Below are 20,376 nucleotides of genomic sequence, written 5' to 3'. Positions count from 1 at the left end.
GTTTGACAAGAAATGCTCCATTAGGCTCTCTGCTGTGGCTATGGTCTTGTTTACAACTAAGCAATTTGGCTTCCAGGGGGAATTCTCGTTGCTTGTACATAAATTATGGGTCAAATCCTCAACTGATATACACTGAGGTAGCGCCATTGAACTCAGTAGAGCTATACCAATTTACACCAGCTCAGGATCTGGGTCCGCTGTTATATCTTCCTATGCACTTACTAAATGGAGCTTCCAGTTCTTTAGAAATGCACCTCTTACGACAGTGTCTACCCAGAGTTCATTCAGCTTTAACAATTCTCCTGTTTGTGTTCCTTTGCAGCTTCCTTTGGTCTCTACTTCCCTAGGAAAGATTATTCGGAGACTGTCTACATTGATCAGCCAGCGGGTACGCCGCTACTGCACATCCGTGCCTTGAGGGATTCACATGGGGAGGTGGCCCACTTTCAGCTCTGCCAGCAGCTCTTTATCTATCGCGTTGGACCCTATGAAAATCATTGGTTTCAAATAAAAGAAAAAACCGGGCTTCTCTACCTCAATAAGAGTCTGGATAGAGGAGACTTCGATATCCTGTGTAAGTCTGAGAGGAGTAGCTACAGTTGCGATAATGTCCAGAGTTGAAGCTAAGCACTTACATCTAATGGGATTTATCCAGCAGCATATGAATAGCAAACCAATACTTAGGGATCAGACTGGAAGAACTGTTTACTTACATTAAATGAATTTTGGGATCGAAAAGAACCCTCAGATAGACACAATAGTATTCAAGCCATGTGGCAAAATGAACACTAAGGCCAAGAAGAAATTGGATTAGTTGTCAAATGGTGGAGTTTCATCGGGGAAGTTTCACCAGTTTAACTAAATCAACATAATGAACCTAGACTGGACCCCAAAAGAAGACACACTTAAACCATTTTTAATCCTTGCAAGTTTATCCTTATTTAGTAATTTACCAACATGTTATACCCATTTATGTGTTGGTTAAAATTTTATTTCTCCATCAGTTCAGATAGACTGACTTTAGTTAAATTGGTGCAACTTTTCTAATATAAGCAAAACCTTTAATTACAAAGACCCAGATATCTGGAGCACTTTTTGTATGGGGTAGTAAATGATCCTCTGATGAAGGGGTTAAGTGATGCTTATTTATATTATTTGGGATTTAAGTGAGGTTTTTTTTGTAAGAACCATGTACCATTGAACCATAGAAACAAATTTTTTCCATTCTCCTCCTGCTTTTAATAGACAGAACCTATATCTTGGTGGTTTTGATCCCTGAGGAAATTAGGTAGCATTAGATGAGGGAGGAGAAAGTGGTGTAAGAAATTAATGTCATAGCACTGCTGAAAAGGCCTTTACTTCTGGATCAGTTTCAAAGATTGGTAGGGTTCCACTGTGGGGTAGTCTGAAGAAATAGGAGAACTTGTAAGAGCCGTATTGTCCACATTAGCCTGTAATTTTGGGTGGCTTGGTCCAACTTCAAACATGTAGAGCCTTATTTTAGAGGTGATAAACATCAGGTATTGTCACTGAACTACTTGGTTCACTGTAGAATAATGGCTGATGGAAGGAAATTATTAAGAGGAATGTTTGCTTGTTTCTTTGTCAACTGTTTCTTTGTTTCTGTTCTTGCAGTTGGAAAGAATTGGATGTCATTACCAAAGGTGACATTTCATGTCTACCTTTCACCCCAGCCCTTCCAAGGGAAGGAATGTGAGACCCCCACTTCTGCCCTGGTGCATCTCTCCATCATCAACGCCACTGTACCAACTTGCAATGCTCTGATGTCAAGGGAGCTTTGTTTCTCAGAAATGGATCTCTCCTTTCACATCAAAGAGAATAAACCACCTGGCACATTTCATCAACTTCAGTTACCCCCAATACATCACCTGTGCCAGAATGTCAGCATTTCCTACAAATTACTAGCAGGTAAAACTGGAGGTAAACCATTCAGTCGCCAGTCATATTAATGAGATTTTTAATAGAGCAGAACTCTCCTCTGGTGGTTATTCTACTCTGCTTCCACACAAGCCTTTCTGGGTTTCAGAGTGGTAGCCGTGTTAGTCTGTATCAGCAAAAAGAATGAGGAATACTTGTGGCACCTTAGAGACTAACAAATTTATTTGAGCATAAGCTTTCATGGGCTAAAACCCACTTCATCAGATGCATGCAGTGGAAGATACAGTAGGAAAATATATATACACAGAGAACATGAAAAAATGGTGTTGCCATACCAACTGTAACGAGCGTAATTAATTAAGGTGAGCTATTATCAGCAGAAGAAAAAAAACTTTTGTAGTGATAATCAGGATGGCCCATTTCCAACCATTGACAAGGTGTGAGTAACAGTAGGGGGAAAAAATAGCATGGGAAAACAGTTTTACTTTGTGTAATGACCCATCCACTCCAAGTCTTTATTCAAGCCTAATTTAATGATGTCTAGTTTGCAAATTAATTCAAATTCTGCAATTTCTCGTTGAAGTCTGTTTTTGAAGTTTTTTTGTTGGAGTATTGCGACTTTGAGATCTGTAATTGAGTGACCAGCGAGGTTGAAGTGTTCTCCGACTGGTTATAATTCTTGACGTCTGATTTTGTGTCCATCTATTCTTTTGCAAAGAGACTGTCCGGTTTGGCCAATGTACATGGCAGAGGGGCATTACAGTTGGTATGGCAACACCTATTTTTTCATGTGTTGTGTGTATGTGTGTGTGTGTATGTGTGTGTGTGTGTGTGTGTATATTTTCCTACTGTATCTTCCCCTGCATGCATAGGATGAAGTGGGTTTTAGCCCACGAAAGCTTATGCTCAAATAAATTTGTTAGTCTCTAAGGTGCCACAACTACTCCTCGTTCTTGTTACAAGTCCTTTAGACTTCCTCGTGTACCCCTGATATAGCTCCTCCACCTTCCTTCATATCTCTTCTTAGACTGATTTTCATAATACAGAGTAAAATTCTTCCTTCTGTTACATTGATGCAACCCAAATGGATTCATTGGGATATCACCAGTATGTCAAAGAGGAGAACAATCAAACACCACTAATAGGAAAGGATTATCCCAGTTTATGCTCTGTATGTGTTGTTTCAGTTGAAGGGCTGCCTTTTCGCTACAATGAGAACACCACAGGCGTAAGTGTTGTGCAGCATTTGGATCGGGAAGAAAGAGAGAGGTATGAGCTGATCGCCAAGTGTACAGTGAGAGAGGGCTCCAAGGAGATGCAGGTCGAGGTGCCTTTCCTGGTCAATGTGTTAGATGAAGATGACTCTGCCCCCTTCCTTCCCAATGGCACTAGCACGACGGATGCTGTTGTGGAGTTCAACAGAAAAGAGGTAGAGTTCTCTTCTGCTTGGACTCTTGAGATATTCAGTGGAAACACTGTGGGTTAGGCATGCCTAACCCACATGGAAACGTCAGGCCTTGTATGTTAGCTCTCAGCATCATATGCACTAATTTACTATACAGTCCAGAGAGCTCTGACTGAATAATAAGAATAATAATATGAAGAATGTGATGACCACCTCCCTTGAGTGGCTAATTATCTGAGTGGTCATTTGACAGATTTCACTGGGTGTGTGTATCCGTCTATATATTACATACAAAAAGCTATGTTAAAATATAATTTAGGTGGGAAAGTCAATCACTGAGAAGTTAAGAAATGCAAGATTTATATCTGTATATGCAACCATGATTCTTCCCATGATTCTTCTTTGTGCAAGTACACTGACTGAGGCCTGGGTTCTGTGGAAAACAATAGCATGTGTAATTAAAGATTGTACCATAATGCATGCACACAAGGAGGCACCATGTCAAAGACCTGCTACAAACAAAGGAGAGGTGAGAGCTTCTCAAATAAAAGGTTTCAGGAATCTTTTCTTATGGAAGGTCTTAGATCATCTAAATATGGGGGTTGCTACCAGCTCCTCATATAATGTATATTTGTGAATATCAATTGATATTTCTTTTGTTTTTTTTAATTCATAATGGAATTTAAACAGGCACCTGTCTGCTGCCTTGTGCATCTTTGGTGTTATTTAAAGAAACAAATACAAACAGAACAAAACCAGCAGCAACTTCCTGGAAAACTCCACCTCAAACGCTAACCAACTTTCCCCACCAACACTCCCATCCTACATAAACAGTTGTCCCTATTAGACCTCACCCTTACTCAGATATCTAGGCAAAATGATGGTTCTTGCAGTGTTCACTGAAGGTCAACAATGCCAGAGTATTTAGGGCCAAGGGTAGGATCTTGTTCTGTAGTTGAAGGTTGCTCATTGACAACCCTTTAATCACTGTAGCAGGAGGGGTGGCATGGAGTACAGAGAGGGTGCAGGTGATAGAGTCCAGCTTGAAAGTAGGCACAGCCCATTTCTCGTATGGCTTCATAGGTGAAAACCAAGATACGTATGTATAAAACTAGTAAAATAGCATTCAGCTGGGGCTTTCTCTGGGAGAAGAAACACTCACAAAAGCTTTAATAGATGGTTGTTATGCTTGAGCCATCCCGATGTGCATTCAGCATAAGCTATGTATAAAATTCCAGCAAGTACTCAGTCACTTCCCTCCAGGGATTTCTGTCTAATAATATTTCTTTAATAGCTATATTTGTTTCCCTTGGAAGTAAACTGGATTTTGCATATCTGTTCTGGAAAGAGAGCATACAATTTTGGATGTTTGCTGCCACCTACAGGCTTGACATATCAGTGCCACACACCGATGGGCATAACTAGTAGAGCTGCTTGAAAAATGGACTTCCCATCCCATGGAAAATTCTGAGACTCTCAAATTTTGTTTCTTCTCAAATCAGGATGAAAAGTAGAAATCTCAGTATTTTTCATGCAATGAAATCAGAAAACGTTTGTTTTGACTTTAATATGACGTATAATATAGTTGAAACAAACCTTGACAAAATCGATGTATTCTCATGAAACATTTTGATTTAATTAATTCAGCATTTTCCAGCAGAAAAATCTTGTGTTGGAAAACTTCCAAAATACCTCTGATAATTAGTATATTCAAACTTAAAGGGGAAAGGATTTGTATGGGAATCTCAATGGCCAATGGAATAATAACTGTACAAAATGAGTTTGAGGCCTACTGCAAGGTAATCAGAAATCCAATGTAGAGTCAACAAAGAGCAATCTAGTAGAATGAGCACAAGACTGGAGCCTAGAACATCTGATTTCTGATCATGCTTCTGTTACTAACTCTCTGTGGAGCCTTAGTTATGTCATGCAGCCTCTATTTCTTCTTCCCTGACTTTTAAATGGGGATTTGTTGCTCACCTGCAACAAGAACAGGGCCGGCTCCAGGCACCAGCCTGGCAAGCAGCTGCTTGAGGCGGCTGCTCGGGAGAGGGGCGGTACATCCAGCTATTCGGCGGCAATTCGGCGGACGGTCCCTCACTTCCGCTAGGAGCGAAGGACCTCCCACCGAATTGCCGCCGCAGATCGCAATTGTGTTGGCGTTTTTTTTTTTTTTTTTTGGTTGCTTGGGGTGGCCAAAACCCTGGAGCTGGCCTTGAACAAGAATATTGAGGATTATTTTTTATTTTGATGATTGAAAGCAAGGTATGATCCTGTTACTTCTGCCTTCAAACATCCAGTATTACATTTGAGTACAGCCACTTAATTAGTTTCTCCCAGGGGCTAAGGGAGAAAAATCTCTCTGCTATCCCGGCCATTCTCTGTAAATTGGGGATTAACCATTTAAAAAAATCCCACAACACATAACAGAGAGTGAACTAATCCCAGGGAGTGGAGACTGTGCACTATACGGAACACATTCTCTTGTGTGTTCCAGACCTTCTTGCCATTCACACAGCTGAGAATTCAAGTCATCCTAAACTCTGAGGTTGGGGCTGGTGCAGAGCCAACCAGAGAATAGCTGGTTCCCTGAGGACCCCCTCTGCTCCTCCTCACCTTGCTGACCTGAGCAGATATTGGCAGTCCCATATTTTTTACTTGGCTTGTCATTCTCATGTTTATTCAGTGATATACCCTAGTTGCAAAATTCCCCCAAAGATCATCCTAGCTACAAAGTCTCTGGGGTCATTAAGACCACTAGTTGGGGATTGCTTGAATCAGATATGCAGTCCTTACATAGGTCTCAAAACTGACTGTTGCTACAGTAATTTTGCAACTCACTGACTTATGAAATGCTGTTACAGTGCTCATCTATCTCCAAATAGGTGGTAAGCAGTAGTACCATCAATCTTTGCCTTTTCTGTTAAAGACCTACAAAGACTTTGAATGGAAGTGGATTTGTACAGAATGTCAGGGAGCTTTATATGGACAGGACTTTGGTCTCCAGTTTGTATCACTTATTCAGACAGTAAACCAGAAAACAAATCTGGAAAAAAAAATCGTGTGGCAATCATTGATTTTTCTCCATATTGTCTATGATTTTCTTCTAGGGAACTGTCCTAGCCACACTGACTGTGTGTGATGCAGACACCACACCTATTTTCCCCATTGAAAGCAGCAGAAAGAAGTACACAGGCACCATCAGTACAACTGATCCATGGATTAGCGAAACATTTCGGGTGGATCACGTCTTCCACGAGATCTATTTCAGCCCCAATGGCAGCCAAGTGAGGGGAACGCTGCATGAATACAGTAAGGTCTCTTCCTTCTAACAAAGAGTGAAATTGCTTTGCTTATAATTGACCAATATTGTATTTGACTTTTCTATGTATCTGAAAAATACCAGGCAGATGGAAAATGAGACAGAAAATCCCAGTGTCAGAACAGATATTTGGGATTGAAAGAGGGGACTGTGGTACTACATTCTTTCCTCCTATATAGAACACAGTGAATGTATAGGAATATGACAGTTGCATTATGTGTTGACTAGCCAAGAGAGGTTCTGATTGTATTGCATTTAAGAAAGTAATTCTAAACTCATGACTACAGCTGGATGGCAAACAGTTTTCCCCTACCACACAAATTTGAGATTTTTAAGATTTTCCAGTTTCATATTGGGGAGAAACTGAGACATTTTGAAAAAAATTCATGAAAAAACAGAGAGAGGCCCATCCACTCGCTCCAAAATAGCGAATAGCCAGATGGGGAGGGCACTCATTTGGGTCCCCCAGTATACATCTACCCAGCCAAAAAAAAAGCCAAAACCCACAACAGAGTGGGTCAGCTGACTCAAGCTCACATTGCTGGGCTGAAAATAGCAGTGTAGATGTTCGGGCAACCCAGCAAAGTTGGAGGGTCTGAGAGCCCAGGCTCCAGCCTCAGCCTGAAAGTCTACACTGTTATTTTTAGCTCTTCAGCTCAAACCCATTGACCTGGGCTCTGAGAGTCACTGCTGCTGGTCTTTTTCTTTTTTTTTTTTTTTTTTGCGCTGCATAGACATATCGCCACATTCAAGGTGACAGCCCTAACCACCAGGCAGCGGCGGCTCCAGGCAGGTACGCCAAATCCACGGAACTGGGGACCTCCCGCAGTCATGCCACCGAAGGCAGCCTGCCTGCCATGCTTGGGGTGGCAAAAAAGCTAGAGCCGCCCCTGCCACCAGGCTATTCTGCAATGCGCATCTCTCGTATTGACCAGAAGATATGTGAAACGTTCCTGTGAAAAATTGTGATTTTGATGAATCCACATTTTCCTACGAAGCACCATTTAGTCAAAACATTCCCAACCAGCTCTAGTTGTGACATATCTTTAGGCACTTTTTGTTGTATGGAATGGGAGAATATCTATATTTTTAGTTTTAATTCAACCTCTCCCTTTACCTAGTAGCATGCCATGAGCCGTGCTTGAAGAATAGATTTGATATTTATAGTTTAGGATTTTGTGCTGCCTAAAAATGCATAGACATATGTAAAAAGCCAATCTTCTCTTTTGCAGAACTGATGCTGAACAAAAATATTTCAGTCACAGAGAACCGTTCCTTCCAGTTGGATGTTTTGGTGAATGACACAGAGTTTCATGGCCCTGAAAGATCTGTGATGCTCCATTTCAATGTCTCCATTCTTCCCGTCAGCATTCAGTTCCCTAATGTGACTTACCAGTTCACGGTGAACAGAAATGCTGAACGTTTTGCACATGTAAGGACTGTCTTAATTGCTTTTGATTTTGGCATTGTTGAAGATAAACCTTGTAAAAGTGAGACAGCTTGGAGGGAAATGTGTACATAAAATAAATAACGTCCAGGATTTCAGAAATGTCCACAAATACCAGATGACATTGCAAATCTGTTCCGACCCTGAGGCAATGTTACCTAGAAGTTAGAACCCTGGACTGGGATTCAGGAAACCTAGGTTGTGTGACAAAGTTCGTCCTCTATCTTGGTGGGTCCTGCGCTTATTGGCGGATTTTCTTGCCGCAGAGATTCACCATGTGGGTTGGGGAACAGCCCAGAGACCTTCCCCTCTGGAAGAACCCACAGTCCAGGTCAATTGGGAGGGATAAGAACCATCTGGTCACCCTTGTGTTCTTCTCCTTGTGCCGCTGCATCCATTGAAGAGGGGCATGGTCGGTCACGAGGACAAAACTGTGCCCGAGCAGGTAGTAGCGCAATGTTTCCATGGCCCATTTTACAGCAAGGCATTCTCTCTCCACCACTGCATATTTTTGTTCCCTTGGAAGGAGTTTCCGACTGAGGTATAGAATTGGGTGTTCCTCCTCCCCGACCATCTGTGATAGAATGGCCCCCAACCCTACTTCCGATGCATCCGTCTGCAGGATAAACTTCTTGGTGAAATCAGGGCTATCAGTACGGGGTTATTGCAGAGGGCAGTCGTAGGTCTGTGAATGCTTCCTCTGCTGCGTCAGACCATCTCACCAGATCAGGTCCATGGGCTTTCACTAGGTCTGTCAGGGGGCTTGCCCTTGTGGCAAAGTGGGAGATAAATCGTCGGTAATACCCCACCACACCTAGGAACGCCCGGAATTGTTTCTTGCGACTTGGTCAGGGCCAATTTTGGATGTCCTTTAACTTGTTCACTTGGGGTTTTACCAAACCTTTTCCCACAATGTAGCCAAGATACTTGGCCTCTGTAAACCCTACAGCACACTTGGCAGGGTTTGCTGTAAGGCCAGCTCGCCTGAAGGTATCGAGGACTGCCTCCACCTTCTCCAGGTGGGTTTCCCAGTCTGGGGTTTGAATGACCACATCGTCCAAGTAGGCAGCAGCATAACTGTTATGCGGGCGTAATAGCTTGTCCATGAGGCGCTGGAAGGTAGCTGGGGCCCCATGTAGTCCAAAAGGGAGGACAGTATATTGAAAGAGACCCTCTGGTGTAGAGAACGCAGTCTTTTCCTTTGCATCTTCTGCAAGGGGAATCTGCCAGTACCCCTTTGTCAAGTCTAGGGTAGTCAAGTACCGGGCATTACCCAGATGGTCCACTAGCTCATCTATGCGAGGTATGGGGTACGTGTCGAACTGGGATACTTCATTTAGTTGCCGGAAGTCGTTGCAAAATCTTGTGGTGCCATCAGGTTTGGGCACCAGCACGATTGGGCTGGACCACTGACTGTGGGATTCTTCGATGATCCCCAACTCCAGCATTTTTTTTACTTCTGCTTTTATTTCCTCCCTTTTTGCCACTGGCACCCAATAGGGCCTCATTGTTACTCTGGCCCCAGGGTTCATGACGATGTGGTGATATGTCTCAGTTGTTCGACCCGGTTTTGTCGAGAACACATCTTGGTTCCGGAAGATCATCTCAGACACCTCATTCTTCTGGTCTGGTGTTAAATCGGGAGACACTCTCACCTGTTTGGAAGGCTTGTTTTCCTGGGTTAGGTCTTTTTGGACTGTTGTGCATGCTTCTTGTGCATGCCAGGGTTTCAGAAGGTTAACGTGATAAATCTCTTCTTGTTTTCTGCGTCCTGGCTGCCGCATCTTGTAGGTTACTTCCCCCACGGGTTCAACCACCTCATAGGGCCCCTGCCATTGGGCCAGAAGCTTGCTTTCTGCCGTGGGTGCCAACACCATAACCCGATCCCCTGGTTGGAACTGTCGCACTTTTGCCTGGCGATTATAATGGGTTCGCTGGGCCTCCTGTGCCTTCTCCAAATGTTCCCGTACAATAGGGGTAACTCGGGCTATCCGGTCTCGCATGCTCTATTATATTTCTCCCCTCATTGGGTTCCTCTTCCCAGATCTCTTTGGCGATATCTAGTATGCCACGGGGGTGACGCCCGTATAATAACTCGAAGGGGGAAAACCCAGTTGAGGCCTGAGGTACCTCCCGGATAGCGAACATAAGGTAGGGTAGTAGGGTGTCCCAATCCTTCCCGTCCCGACTTACCACCTTCCTTATCATAGCCTTGAGGGTTCAGTTAAACCTTTCTACCAACCCATCAGTCTGCGGATGGTAGACCGAAGTTCTCAGGGTATGTATATGGAGCAGCGTACAGAGGTCCTTCATTAGCTTCGACATAAATGGGGTTCCTTGGTCAGTTAATATCTCCTTCGGTAGCCCCATTTGGGCAAAGATCCCCACCAGCTCTTTGGCTATAGTTTTAGAGGCCGTGTTCCGCAGGGGGACGGCTTCTGGGTAGCGAGTAGCATAGTCCAAAACAACAAGTATATATTGGTGGCCCCGAGCCGTCTTCTCCAGGGGTCCCACTAGGTCCATGGCTATTCGCTCGAAGGGGACCTCTATGATGGGAAGGGGTACTAAAGGTGCCCTCAATGGGGACGGGGACTGTGCAGCTGACGCTCCGGGCAGGAGGCACAGTACCTCCACACTTCTTCATGTACTCCGGGCCAGAAGAACCGTCATAGGACTCGTGCCAGGGTCTTCTCTACCCCCAAATGCCCCCCAAAAAGCTGACTACGAGCCAGACTTAATACAGTGTTCTGGTGTTTTTGAGGTACTAGGATCTGCCCCTGTACTGGTGCAACCCGGTATAAGAGATCCTTCTTCATTATGAAGTAGGGTCCTGGTCCCTGGGTTTTCTCTTCCACGGGGACCCCATCTATTTCAGTCACCTCCTTCCTAATGTTGTCATACCTTGGGTCTTCTGCCTGGTCCCGTCCAAAATTTCCTCTCCCGGGACTAATCTGCCCAAGATCTAGGGGCCCAGTCTCTGTTGCCTCTACTGGTTCAGAAGCATTAGGGTGGGGGTCAGACTCAGGGGCTTCTCCCTCTTGCATGGCCTCCTTTTCAGCTGCGCGGGTCCACCTACCTACAAGAGCGACCCTCTAGCTTTGGGTCAGTATTCGGGTTCCCAAGGCCTTAGCTGCCCTTCTTTCTCTTTTTGTCTTTCTACCCTGTCTGGGATTGGAGAACAAATCTGGGGATATTTCAGAGAAGTTTGGGGGTTGACAGTCTGCTGTGGATGCCTCACCAATTTTAGGGTCCCCATCTTTCTCCAATCCCTCTACTGGGAGTAAGTTTCCAAACCCTGGGAAGTCCCTCCCTATGAACACAGTGTATGGGAGTTTAGGGACTACACCTGCTGCTACCTCAGTAGTGTTCCCTTGGATCTCGATTTTTACTGGGATGGTGGGGTAGTAACTAACTGTCCCATGGACACATGTTATCCCCGTACGTTTAGCCTGTAGCAGCTGACTATGCTTCACGAGCTTCCCTGAGATAAGCGTGATAGCACTCCCCGAATCAATCAGTGCCGTGGTCCCTACCCCATTTAGTTTCACTGGTCTGGTATACATATGTGGGGTTAGTGAGACCCCCACAAGGTGGATTAGGGAGCATGGATCTGCCCAGTTCCCCAGGTTACACTGCATAGGCTCCTCAGCATTGGGACACTGTGCAGCTATGTGTCCCCACTCCCCGCAGGCATAACATCTGTATGGAGCCCTAGGTGTTCCCCGGTCTCTTGGTTTGGGCAGTCTAACATCACGATCCTCTTCTCCCTCAGTGCTCCAACTCTTTGTGGCCTCTGATGGGCCTTCAGCCTCTCTTTTTTTCCACCTGGGCCCTCCTGGTGGTCCAGTCACCCGAACTTTAGGGCTTGGTGCTGCTAGTTTAACCCGGGGTGCCTCTTCCTTAACTGGTCGGGCCAGCTCCCTCGCTGTCCTTCGCCTCTCTACCAGGATGACTACCTCGTCATAGGTGGAGGGTTCGTTCTGGCTTACCCAGGCACGAAGGTCTGGTGGTAGTCCCCTCATGTATCGGTCGATGACCAGAACCACTAGTATCTCTTCCGGACTCCGGGACTCTGTTTGCAACCACTTTCGTGCGAGATGGATGAGGTCATACAATTGGGACCGCGGGGTTTTGTCTTCCTGGTACCTCCAACCGTGATACTGCTGGGCCCGCACTGCTGTCATTACCCCAGATCTGGCCAGGATCTCTGCTTTCAGCTGGGGGTAGTCTGCCGCAGCCTCTTCAGGCAGATCATGGTAGGCCTTCTGGGCCTCCCCACACAGGAATGGGGCAAGGATGCCAGACCACTGATCTCGAGGCCAGGCCTCCCGTAGGGCTGTCCTCTCAAAGGCCAGAAGGTATGCCTCTACATCATCCTCCCGTGTCATTTTCTGCAGCCAATGGCTGGCCCGTATGAGCCGCGTCCCATCATGGCCACGATTCAGCTCTGTAAGGGACTTTACCTGGTTTACCAGTTCCCGCAACATAGCTCGGTCTTGAGCAGCCTAGTCCATCAGCAGGCGATTAGTCTCTTGCTGCAGCTGCACTGCCTCCTGTTGGGCGGCTGCCTGGACACGGGTAGCCTCCTGCTGGGCCGCCGTAGCTTTTATCAGTGCCCGCACTACATCATCCATTGTGGTGGGAAAAAAAATAAACCCTCTCCCTTTTTTTTGTTTGTTTGTTGTTGGTTTTTTTTTTTAAATCACCCTCCTTCTTCCGCTGCGCTGTGCACCCCAAGATCCCACTACTGACACCAGTGTGACAAAATTCCTTCTCTATCTTGGTGGGTCTTGTGCTTATTGGCGGATTTTCTTGCCGCAGAGATTCACCATGTGGGTTGGGGAACAGCCCAGAGACCTTCCCCTCTGGAAGAACCCACAGTCCAGGTCAATTGGGAGGTTTGGGGGGAACCTAGGCCCGCCCTCTACTCTGGGTTCCAACCCTGGGCCCTGTGGACTGCAGCTGTCTATAGTGCCTCCTGTAACAGCTGCATGACATCTACAACTCCCTGGGCTACTTCCCCATGGCCTCCTCCAAACACCTTCCTTATTCTCACCACAGGACCTTCCTCCTGGTGTCTGATAACGCTTGTGCTCCTCAGTCCTCCAGCAGCACACCCTCTTACTCTCAGCTCCTTGCGCCTTTTGCTCCCAGCTCCTCACACTCTCACCACAAACTGAAGTGAGCTCCTTTTAAAACCCAGGTGCCTTGATTAGCCTGCCTTAATTGATTCTAGCAGCTTCTTCTTAATTGGCTCCAGGTGTCCTAATTAGCCTGCCTGCCTTAACTGGTTCTAGCAGGTTCCTGATTACTCTAGTGCAGCCCCTTCTCTGGTCACTCAGGGAACAAAAAACTACTCATCCAGTGACCAGTATATTTGCCCTCTACCAGACTCCTGTACCCCACTGGTCTGGGTCTGTCACAGTTGTCATATTGGTTCTGCTACTGGCCTGCAAGTCACTTCACTTTCTTTGCCTCATTTCCCCCCATGTGTAAAATGGAGATAAGGAGATCTTACTGGTGTGTATATTACAGAGCCTCATTTTGCTAGGTGCTGTACAAACACATAGTAAGGGATAATCCCTGCCCTGAAGAGTTTATGAACTAAATGACAAAACATTGTGACCCTCTGGATCACTGTCACAATTGTATGTGATTACTGCTTTGCCAACATCCAGTCTGCGTGGCTTTAGAAACTAGCACCAGGTAATTTGGAAGCAGAGTATTCTGATATGATCATCAAATCTGAGTCTTTAAAATGAAACATGGTACTTCTGAAAGTGAGCAGTGTCTCTAAAAAATGCTTCCGTTGCAGCAGATAGTGTCAGCATTCCCACTTCTTTCCACAGAAGCAAAAAGGTGGATTCTACCCATCAGGTGGACATTGCCACCCCTCCTAGGTGGGCTTCTCCTGGTCTGCCTAGCTCTGATAGGACAGAAATTCCAGCTGACCGGCCAAACGCTTGTCCTTGGCAAATGGCCCTAGCACTTGGGGTAGGGGAGGCTTGAGAAGTCAGAGATGTGAGGATGTGTTTTCCGATATACACAAAGCTCCAACCAAAGCCTTGTCAGACGTTAAATAGAAGTGAGCTATTGTAATGCGTAAAATAAATATGATCTTGTCACAGTTATCAGAGGTGCAGTTCACCTAGTGTCTCCTAGTCTTGTGGAGGTCACCCACTTACAGGTCACAGCCTCTAGCCATCACTTGGCTCAGGGTGAAATCCCCTGATTCTCCGATACACTGGGCTGCAGTCCCCTGGTACTAATCATGATTACCTAGCAGGGCTGACTTAGGCTCATACCCTGCAGTTGTCTTCCCTCCAGGGCAATGACAATAGTAACCAGTGACCAAACAGCTCCTTAAAGCAAAGAACTATTTATTTAGAACAAAAGCATTTAAGAGAAAACAGATCTTAAATCAACTAAACACACCACTCTAGTTTACCAGTTAAACATCTTCCACATGGGCATTCTAGGAGCACTGTTCTCTATAGACTCTCCTCCACAGAGCCACACTCTTTCTCAGCCTGTCAGAGCTCACTAATGCTCGCTGGACACTTCTAGCAACTCACTCCCCTTTTAAACTGTTTATAGCCCTTTGAGCTGGCAACTCCTAGCAGAGGCAAAGCAAGATTAACAACAGGAGAGAAGGTGTTTGAAGCTAGCAAACAGACCCTTTGTATTTGTTGATTATGCCTAAGTTTTTAATTGAGAAGCCACCGTTCCAGAGTCCCCTATTAAGCTAGATCAATGCATTCATGCAGGAAAGTCACATACAGTGTTCATAAAATTGTTACATGTCAGTATTCATGACATTATTATAGATTATGACGTAGCAACTCCGCTTCTGTTAAAGGCCCTATATTAACATAAATAGAGCAAACAAATAGTTCCTAAGGTTGTTCACTGGACAAAGCCTTTTGGACCCTAATTAAAGTGAATTGTAGGAAAGAATGACAATGGAAAAGGGTAAAAAAATCAAGTGGAGAAGATACTCACTCCTACTGCAATATGTTAATGGATTTTCCCTAGATAATGGCTAGTCAGTAATTAATGTGCTTCCTAATTTAACTCTCATTTCGGTTTAATCATCATCATCGCCATTAATAATGCCTTCTAGTAACATTTCCAACAGATTGACATTAATCAGTGGTAAATTCCTGTGGAACATGCATGTTAATACTAAACTAGCTCATTATAATGAATGTTGTGGAAAGATGAAATGTTTCCATAGTCTAAAACCTTGTAACAAATAGAGACATAAGAAGTCCTGTGTAGTTGTAACACAGAGCAGTGTTGATACTAACCTGTTCCCCCCCTCCCCCATTGTGAAGTAAATTTAATAATCAGATGCCTTACTTATCTTTAAGCCTCTGGTTAGTCAAGGAAAAGAATAAAAGAGGAAAGCGAGATATATTATGGTCTAGATAATGCTAAGTCCTGCCATGAGTGCAGGGGACTGGACTAGATGACCTCTCAAGGTCCCTTCCAGTTCTTTGATTCTAAGATTATCTGGCTTTACATTTAATTTTGATACAAATTTTATGCTCACGGAATGTGCTGCTGGATTGGCAGTTTTTGAGACTGAAGAACAGGCGCCCCACAGATAATAGTAATGATGGCTTCCCAGTCAATGGGCATCAGGCAGGGTCTGCAGTTACCATCCCTAACAAGTAGAGGTTTACTTCAGTCATTGGGCTCTTTACAAAGAGTTCTAACCAGGGTCCAGACTGTGGTAGTTGTCTTTATTTGTGGCGATTGTTCCTTTTTGTTTGGTGCTTGAGATTTTCCTGTCTAGTCTTTCAGACTCTGATCCGTGAGAAACTTGCATGCAAATGCTGTTGCCCTTTTGGTGCTTTTTTGTAAAGAAGCACAATCCTTTTAGTGTTACATTGGCTTTTGTAGTGCCAGATTGTGAACCTCTTACTCTCAGTGGTGTGCATTTACTCTCACTAGCAGCTCCGTTGAAAGCAATGGGGCTATTCAGGGGAGTAACTGCTTAGTCATATGAATAAGGTGTTCTCAATCTGGCCCTTAATAGCTAGAGATGAACCTGAGCCACATGTATCTGAATATTGATCCAAGCGACTCCTAAATCCAGCAACGTTATTTTCTGTGGCTCTAGCTTGGGCTTATGTCCATTAAAAATCACTGTTCCCAAGCATAACAAATCAGTACAGAAAGGCAATGTGTGGAAGCCGCAGACTTTTCATTGTGTTGGGACCACTGAACATTCTGCATTTTAAATGGAATTCCCCCTTCTAATCTCAGCAGCTTCCTTTCCTGACATGTAAGTGTCTCGTTTCACTGGATGGCAGTAGTAAGAGGGAAATGTTTTGAGATAAAGAGCTCTGTGTCTGTGGAAGCTGTGTCTGTCTGTGCTTGCTGAATTCTAATTCCCAAAGAGATCCTGTTTTGAGGTTTAATGGGGGGCGGGGGGAAGAAGGGGGATCAAAGCCAGAATGGGAATGGCTTTCTCAGTCAGTGAGGTATTATCCTCTCACTTCTGAGAGGTGGATTTGAAGGTTCAGTGTGGTCTGAAATCAGCCCAACTTGATGCTAGCAGCTTAGTTCCTAGAGAATGGCACTCTATGCCATTGAAGCATTATGCATAATTAACTATAATTAGCCTGAGTGGTGAGGAAAAGTACAGAGCCAAATGAATATGGAGGCTGAAACAGCTTTCACTCTAAGGAAAACATGAGTGTATTAGTTAACCTTCCGGCCAGTTGTCCATTTTAGCAGCCAAATGAATGGAGAAAAGGAGTGTGGCCTGACAGAACCTGTGCACCGCATTTAGCTCTTCAAAGGACTTAGAGCTCTGTCCTCGTTTACTCAGACCAATGATGAAAAATATAGGCTGAGATTTTCAAAGGCAGTTGGGTACCCGCTACCACTGAAATTCAATGGAAGGGGGCACCATAATCCATTACCAAAACCTTCCTAAGATTATCTGTCTTGTACCCCTCTAAATTAATTTCTCCCTTCCCATCATTTCTGAAAACCAAGATATTTGTGTCTTAATTGATGGCCTCTCTTTTAATACCATCCTGCTCCTTGCCTGAATCCTGCCCTGATATTGGGTCACGTTACTGCTGATTACTGAAGTATTTTCTGAGTAGGTAGCAGTATTCCCCCTAATAAGTCAGAAGTGCTCTCTATTTTTCTGCCTGAGTCCAGTGAGGTTGCACTGCAGTATGTTTAAGGTCACCAATGTTTCCATTAGACTAATTTTTATAGTGGTGTAATCCTGGGGCAGTAACACCCAGGAAAGAACCATGCAGATAGAAACAGCTTCTTTTTCTTTGACAAAGTACCTCGGGAGCCCCTCGATTGTTTCCCCTCTTTATGGTACAGAGGACAGCAAAGCTGCTGTGGGACTGCACTGAGGGAAATCTGGCTGTGAAGGATGCTTCTCCATACCCTAATGATCTGCGCAGCCTTTCCCATCCCCTTCACAGGAAATCTCTATGGCTGACAGGCTGTGTGGAGAAGGTGAGAATGGCTTGATGGGAGAGGAACAGACAGGGAACACCCAGTGTCCCCTCCTACATAGGCTAGAGTCCATATAATAACTGTGGTTAATGCTGCTTGGAGCGGCTTTAATTTTCCCCTGCTGTGTTCTGGAACCACTGTGGTAGGGATTGAAGAGCTACGTCAGTGGCAGTACTACATGACATCTGCTGTGCTGTCATTGCTAAGAGACTTGGTTCTAGAAGGGGACTGGAGGGACCTAAAGCTACCTTGTGTCCATCCAGGGATTTGAGAGCAATCTCAGCCTTAACTCTTTTTACCTCCACCCCCTGCTTGTTTACTTGCCAGTTCCATGGCATAGAGGAGAGAAGGCAGCCCACATCATAAGCAGCCTAGCTTTTGGAATGTTTTATTCCTCTCTGTGCATTCTTCTGCCAAAAAGAAACACATGGCCCTAAGTGATCAGCCAGTGACATGAATGGAAATAAAGAAATGTAAAAGCAGTTAAGTGGAACCTTCCTATAATAAGATACACTCCTAGAACTGCTGGAGCTTTCTCATTAATCTGAATCCAAGAATGACGTTTCACTTCAGGAAATGGATTTACTTAGATTTATTTAAAAAAAAAATGCTAGAAGCAGCATTTATCTGTATGTGCTAGGCACACCTGGGTTAACTTTAAAGTGCATCTTAAGTGTTTTAAATTTAAGATGACCCACCACAAATCTCCCTCCACCCTTACCATTACAGTTCTCCCCATAAACAAAGCAAATGCTGCATTGGTCCTGATTCAAATCTCATTAAAATCAATGGAAAAACTTAGATGGGTTTTGGATCAGGTACCATATGAATTAGACAGGATATAAGGATTTACATTCCTGTGCTGCTTAGATAAATAGTTTCAGAATGTAGAGTGGTCTAGTGTATATACTACTCCAGGCAGAAACTCCAACAGCAATAATAATCCTCTCCCTGTTTTCATTTTAAATGACAATGCTTAACTGCCACCAGCAAATTGAAAAAGATGAGGTCCTTCTTTCTTTAGAGACTTTTGGATGCTTCTGTTGGCCAGAAACTTCTGACCATAATATTGTACCGCTCATATCTAACCAGTGAATAATTAGAACATTAGAATACTGCTTGTGTAATTGCTTTCCATTAACTTTCTGTCTTCCTTCATTAAGAATGTCACCTCTTCAGTTTTTGGACTAATTACTGCATTGTCTTTGTGGCACAAAAATGTTTTACTCTGTCTAATTTGAAGTTTCAACCTCTTGAGAATGGAGTTTGAGGTTATATAACTTTCAGAAACTTTTGAGTTGTCTTAGAATAAAAGAAAAACGTTACTTGTCGCCTACCAATGACTATATTGCCCTGAGGTCAGATAACTTAATTCCATTATAATCTTTCTTCTGAGTGGTAGAAAATGTGGCCTTTTAGCTCTTCCTTCCTACCTTCATTATTATTATTTATTATTATTTACTATTATTTTATTTATTTGATTTATAGTTGATCCTAGAGACTTCTACTGAGATCAGGGTTCCTTTGTTCTAAAGCATCCTTACAAACACATCAGCCCCTGAGACAGAAAGCTTGCAATCTAAATAGGCAGACAAAAGGTGGGAGGGGAAACAGAGCAGTGAAGTGACTTGACTCTAGTCATGAAGCAAGTTAGTGGCAGAGTTGGGAATAAATGTTATGTTCTTATGTCTTTTGATTCCCATTCCAATACCCTGTCCAGTGGACCACTCAGCCCTGTTTGAAAGGGTCTCCATTTTGTGCGCACTAAACCTAATTACACAGTTGCCTCATGCTGGTGTAGGGTTTTCACATGGACTTATTTGCTTAGATATACAGCAGGGACACTTTTCAAGTCTAGCTTTGAAATAGAAACTTTATAATATCTCCTGGGAGCTCTGATTGCAAACATTCGTTTATTTGGCTCCTTTCTAAAAGCCCAATAGAAAAGGAATAAAAAATTGCTTTTTGGCCACACTGCAATTTTTTAAACCTAAACTAAGTCATCTGGAAAATATAATAATAATTATGCTGATTCTGCTTCATTGTGTGTGTGTGTGTGCGAACTATACTTTCAATTCTTAAGTCATCCATAAAGTCATTGCAGTTTAGTAGAGTGATAAAAAAAAAAGTCTTCATGAAGTTTCCATTAGGGTTGGACAATAAAGAGAGGAGAAAGGGGAAATTTGTGATATTTTCAAAAACAGCTTTGTTTAGGGGTTTTATTAGTTTATTTCCAAGATAGGAAAATAAAAATGTCAGAATTTTGGAACCTGAAATATTTCTACTGGCTCTATAGCTTGTGCCAAAAAAAAAAAAAGGGGGGGGGGGGACTTTACAAAATGTTTCAAATTTCAAGATTAGAAAAATTTCAATCAATTCTAGTTTCCACATCATGTTTCTAACACAGACAGGGCCCGATTCTCCTCTCACTTGCTCTGAGGTGTGCTCATTGACTTCATCGGCAAAACCGAGAGCAGGATCTGGTCCAGAAACTCTAGCACATGCAGTATGCTTCTGTTCATCTGTAGAAATAACATACCTATTTTGAATTGTATAACTTGGTTTTGTTGGTTCTCAGAAAAGAAATAGATATTGGGGCCTGAGGCTGCCATAGTTTTCCAGTCAAAAGTCCTGTTGTTGTCAATGGGAATTGTGTGTAGATGAAATGTATGACGTTTATGGCTCTACATGTGAATAGACACTATGATAGCATCATTATAACTAGTATCCCAGTATTTTCTAGTGAATTCCTTGTAGAGGATCTTTGAAAGAAACATATTTTGGCTGCATGGAACTGGATAGGAT

At 43.8% G+C, this 20,376-nt stretch overlaps 1 protein-coding gene across 1 annotated transcript in view; it reads left to right on the top strand.

The window, feature by feature from the left end:
* Positions 1-322: 322 nt before the first annotated feature.
* Positions 323-20,376, top strand: part of LOC113406918 (proto-oncogene tyrosine-protein kinase receptor Ret-like) — a gene marked incomplete at its 5' end in the record, with an annotated part of 55,727 nt that continues 35,673 nt past the window's right edge. Inside the window, 5 exons of the mRNA XM_026653796.1 lie at positions 323-574; positions 1,636-1,929; positions 3,087-3,328; positions 6,415-6,616; positions 7,859-8,058. Of these exons, the coding sequence (XP_026509581.1) occupies positions 323-574; positions 1,636-1,929; positions 3,087-3,328; positions 6,415-6,616; positions 7,859-8,058 (1,190 nt within the window). The remainder of the gene's footprint in view (positions 575-1,635; positions 1,930-3,086; positions 3,329-6,414; positions 6,617-7,858; positions 8,059-20,376) is intronic.

The sequence above is a fragment of the Terrapene carolina genome, unplaced genomic scaffold, assembly GCF_002925995.2.
Source record: "Terrapene carolina triunguis isolate 2854851 unplaced genomic scaffold, T_m_triunguis-2.0 Scaffold149, whole genome shotgun sequence".
NCBI classification, from domain to species: Eukaryota; Metazoa; Chordata; order Testudines; family Emydidae; genus Terrapene; species Terrapene triunguis.
The sequence above is the reverse complement of the archived record's forward strand: the minus strand, read 5'-3'. Positions and strand labels throughout refer to the sequence as shown.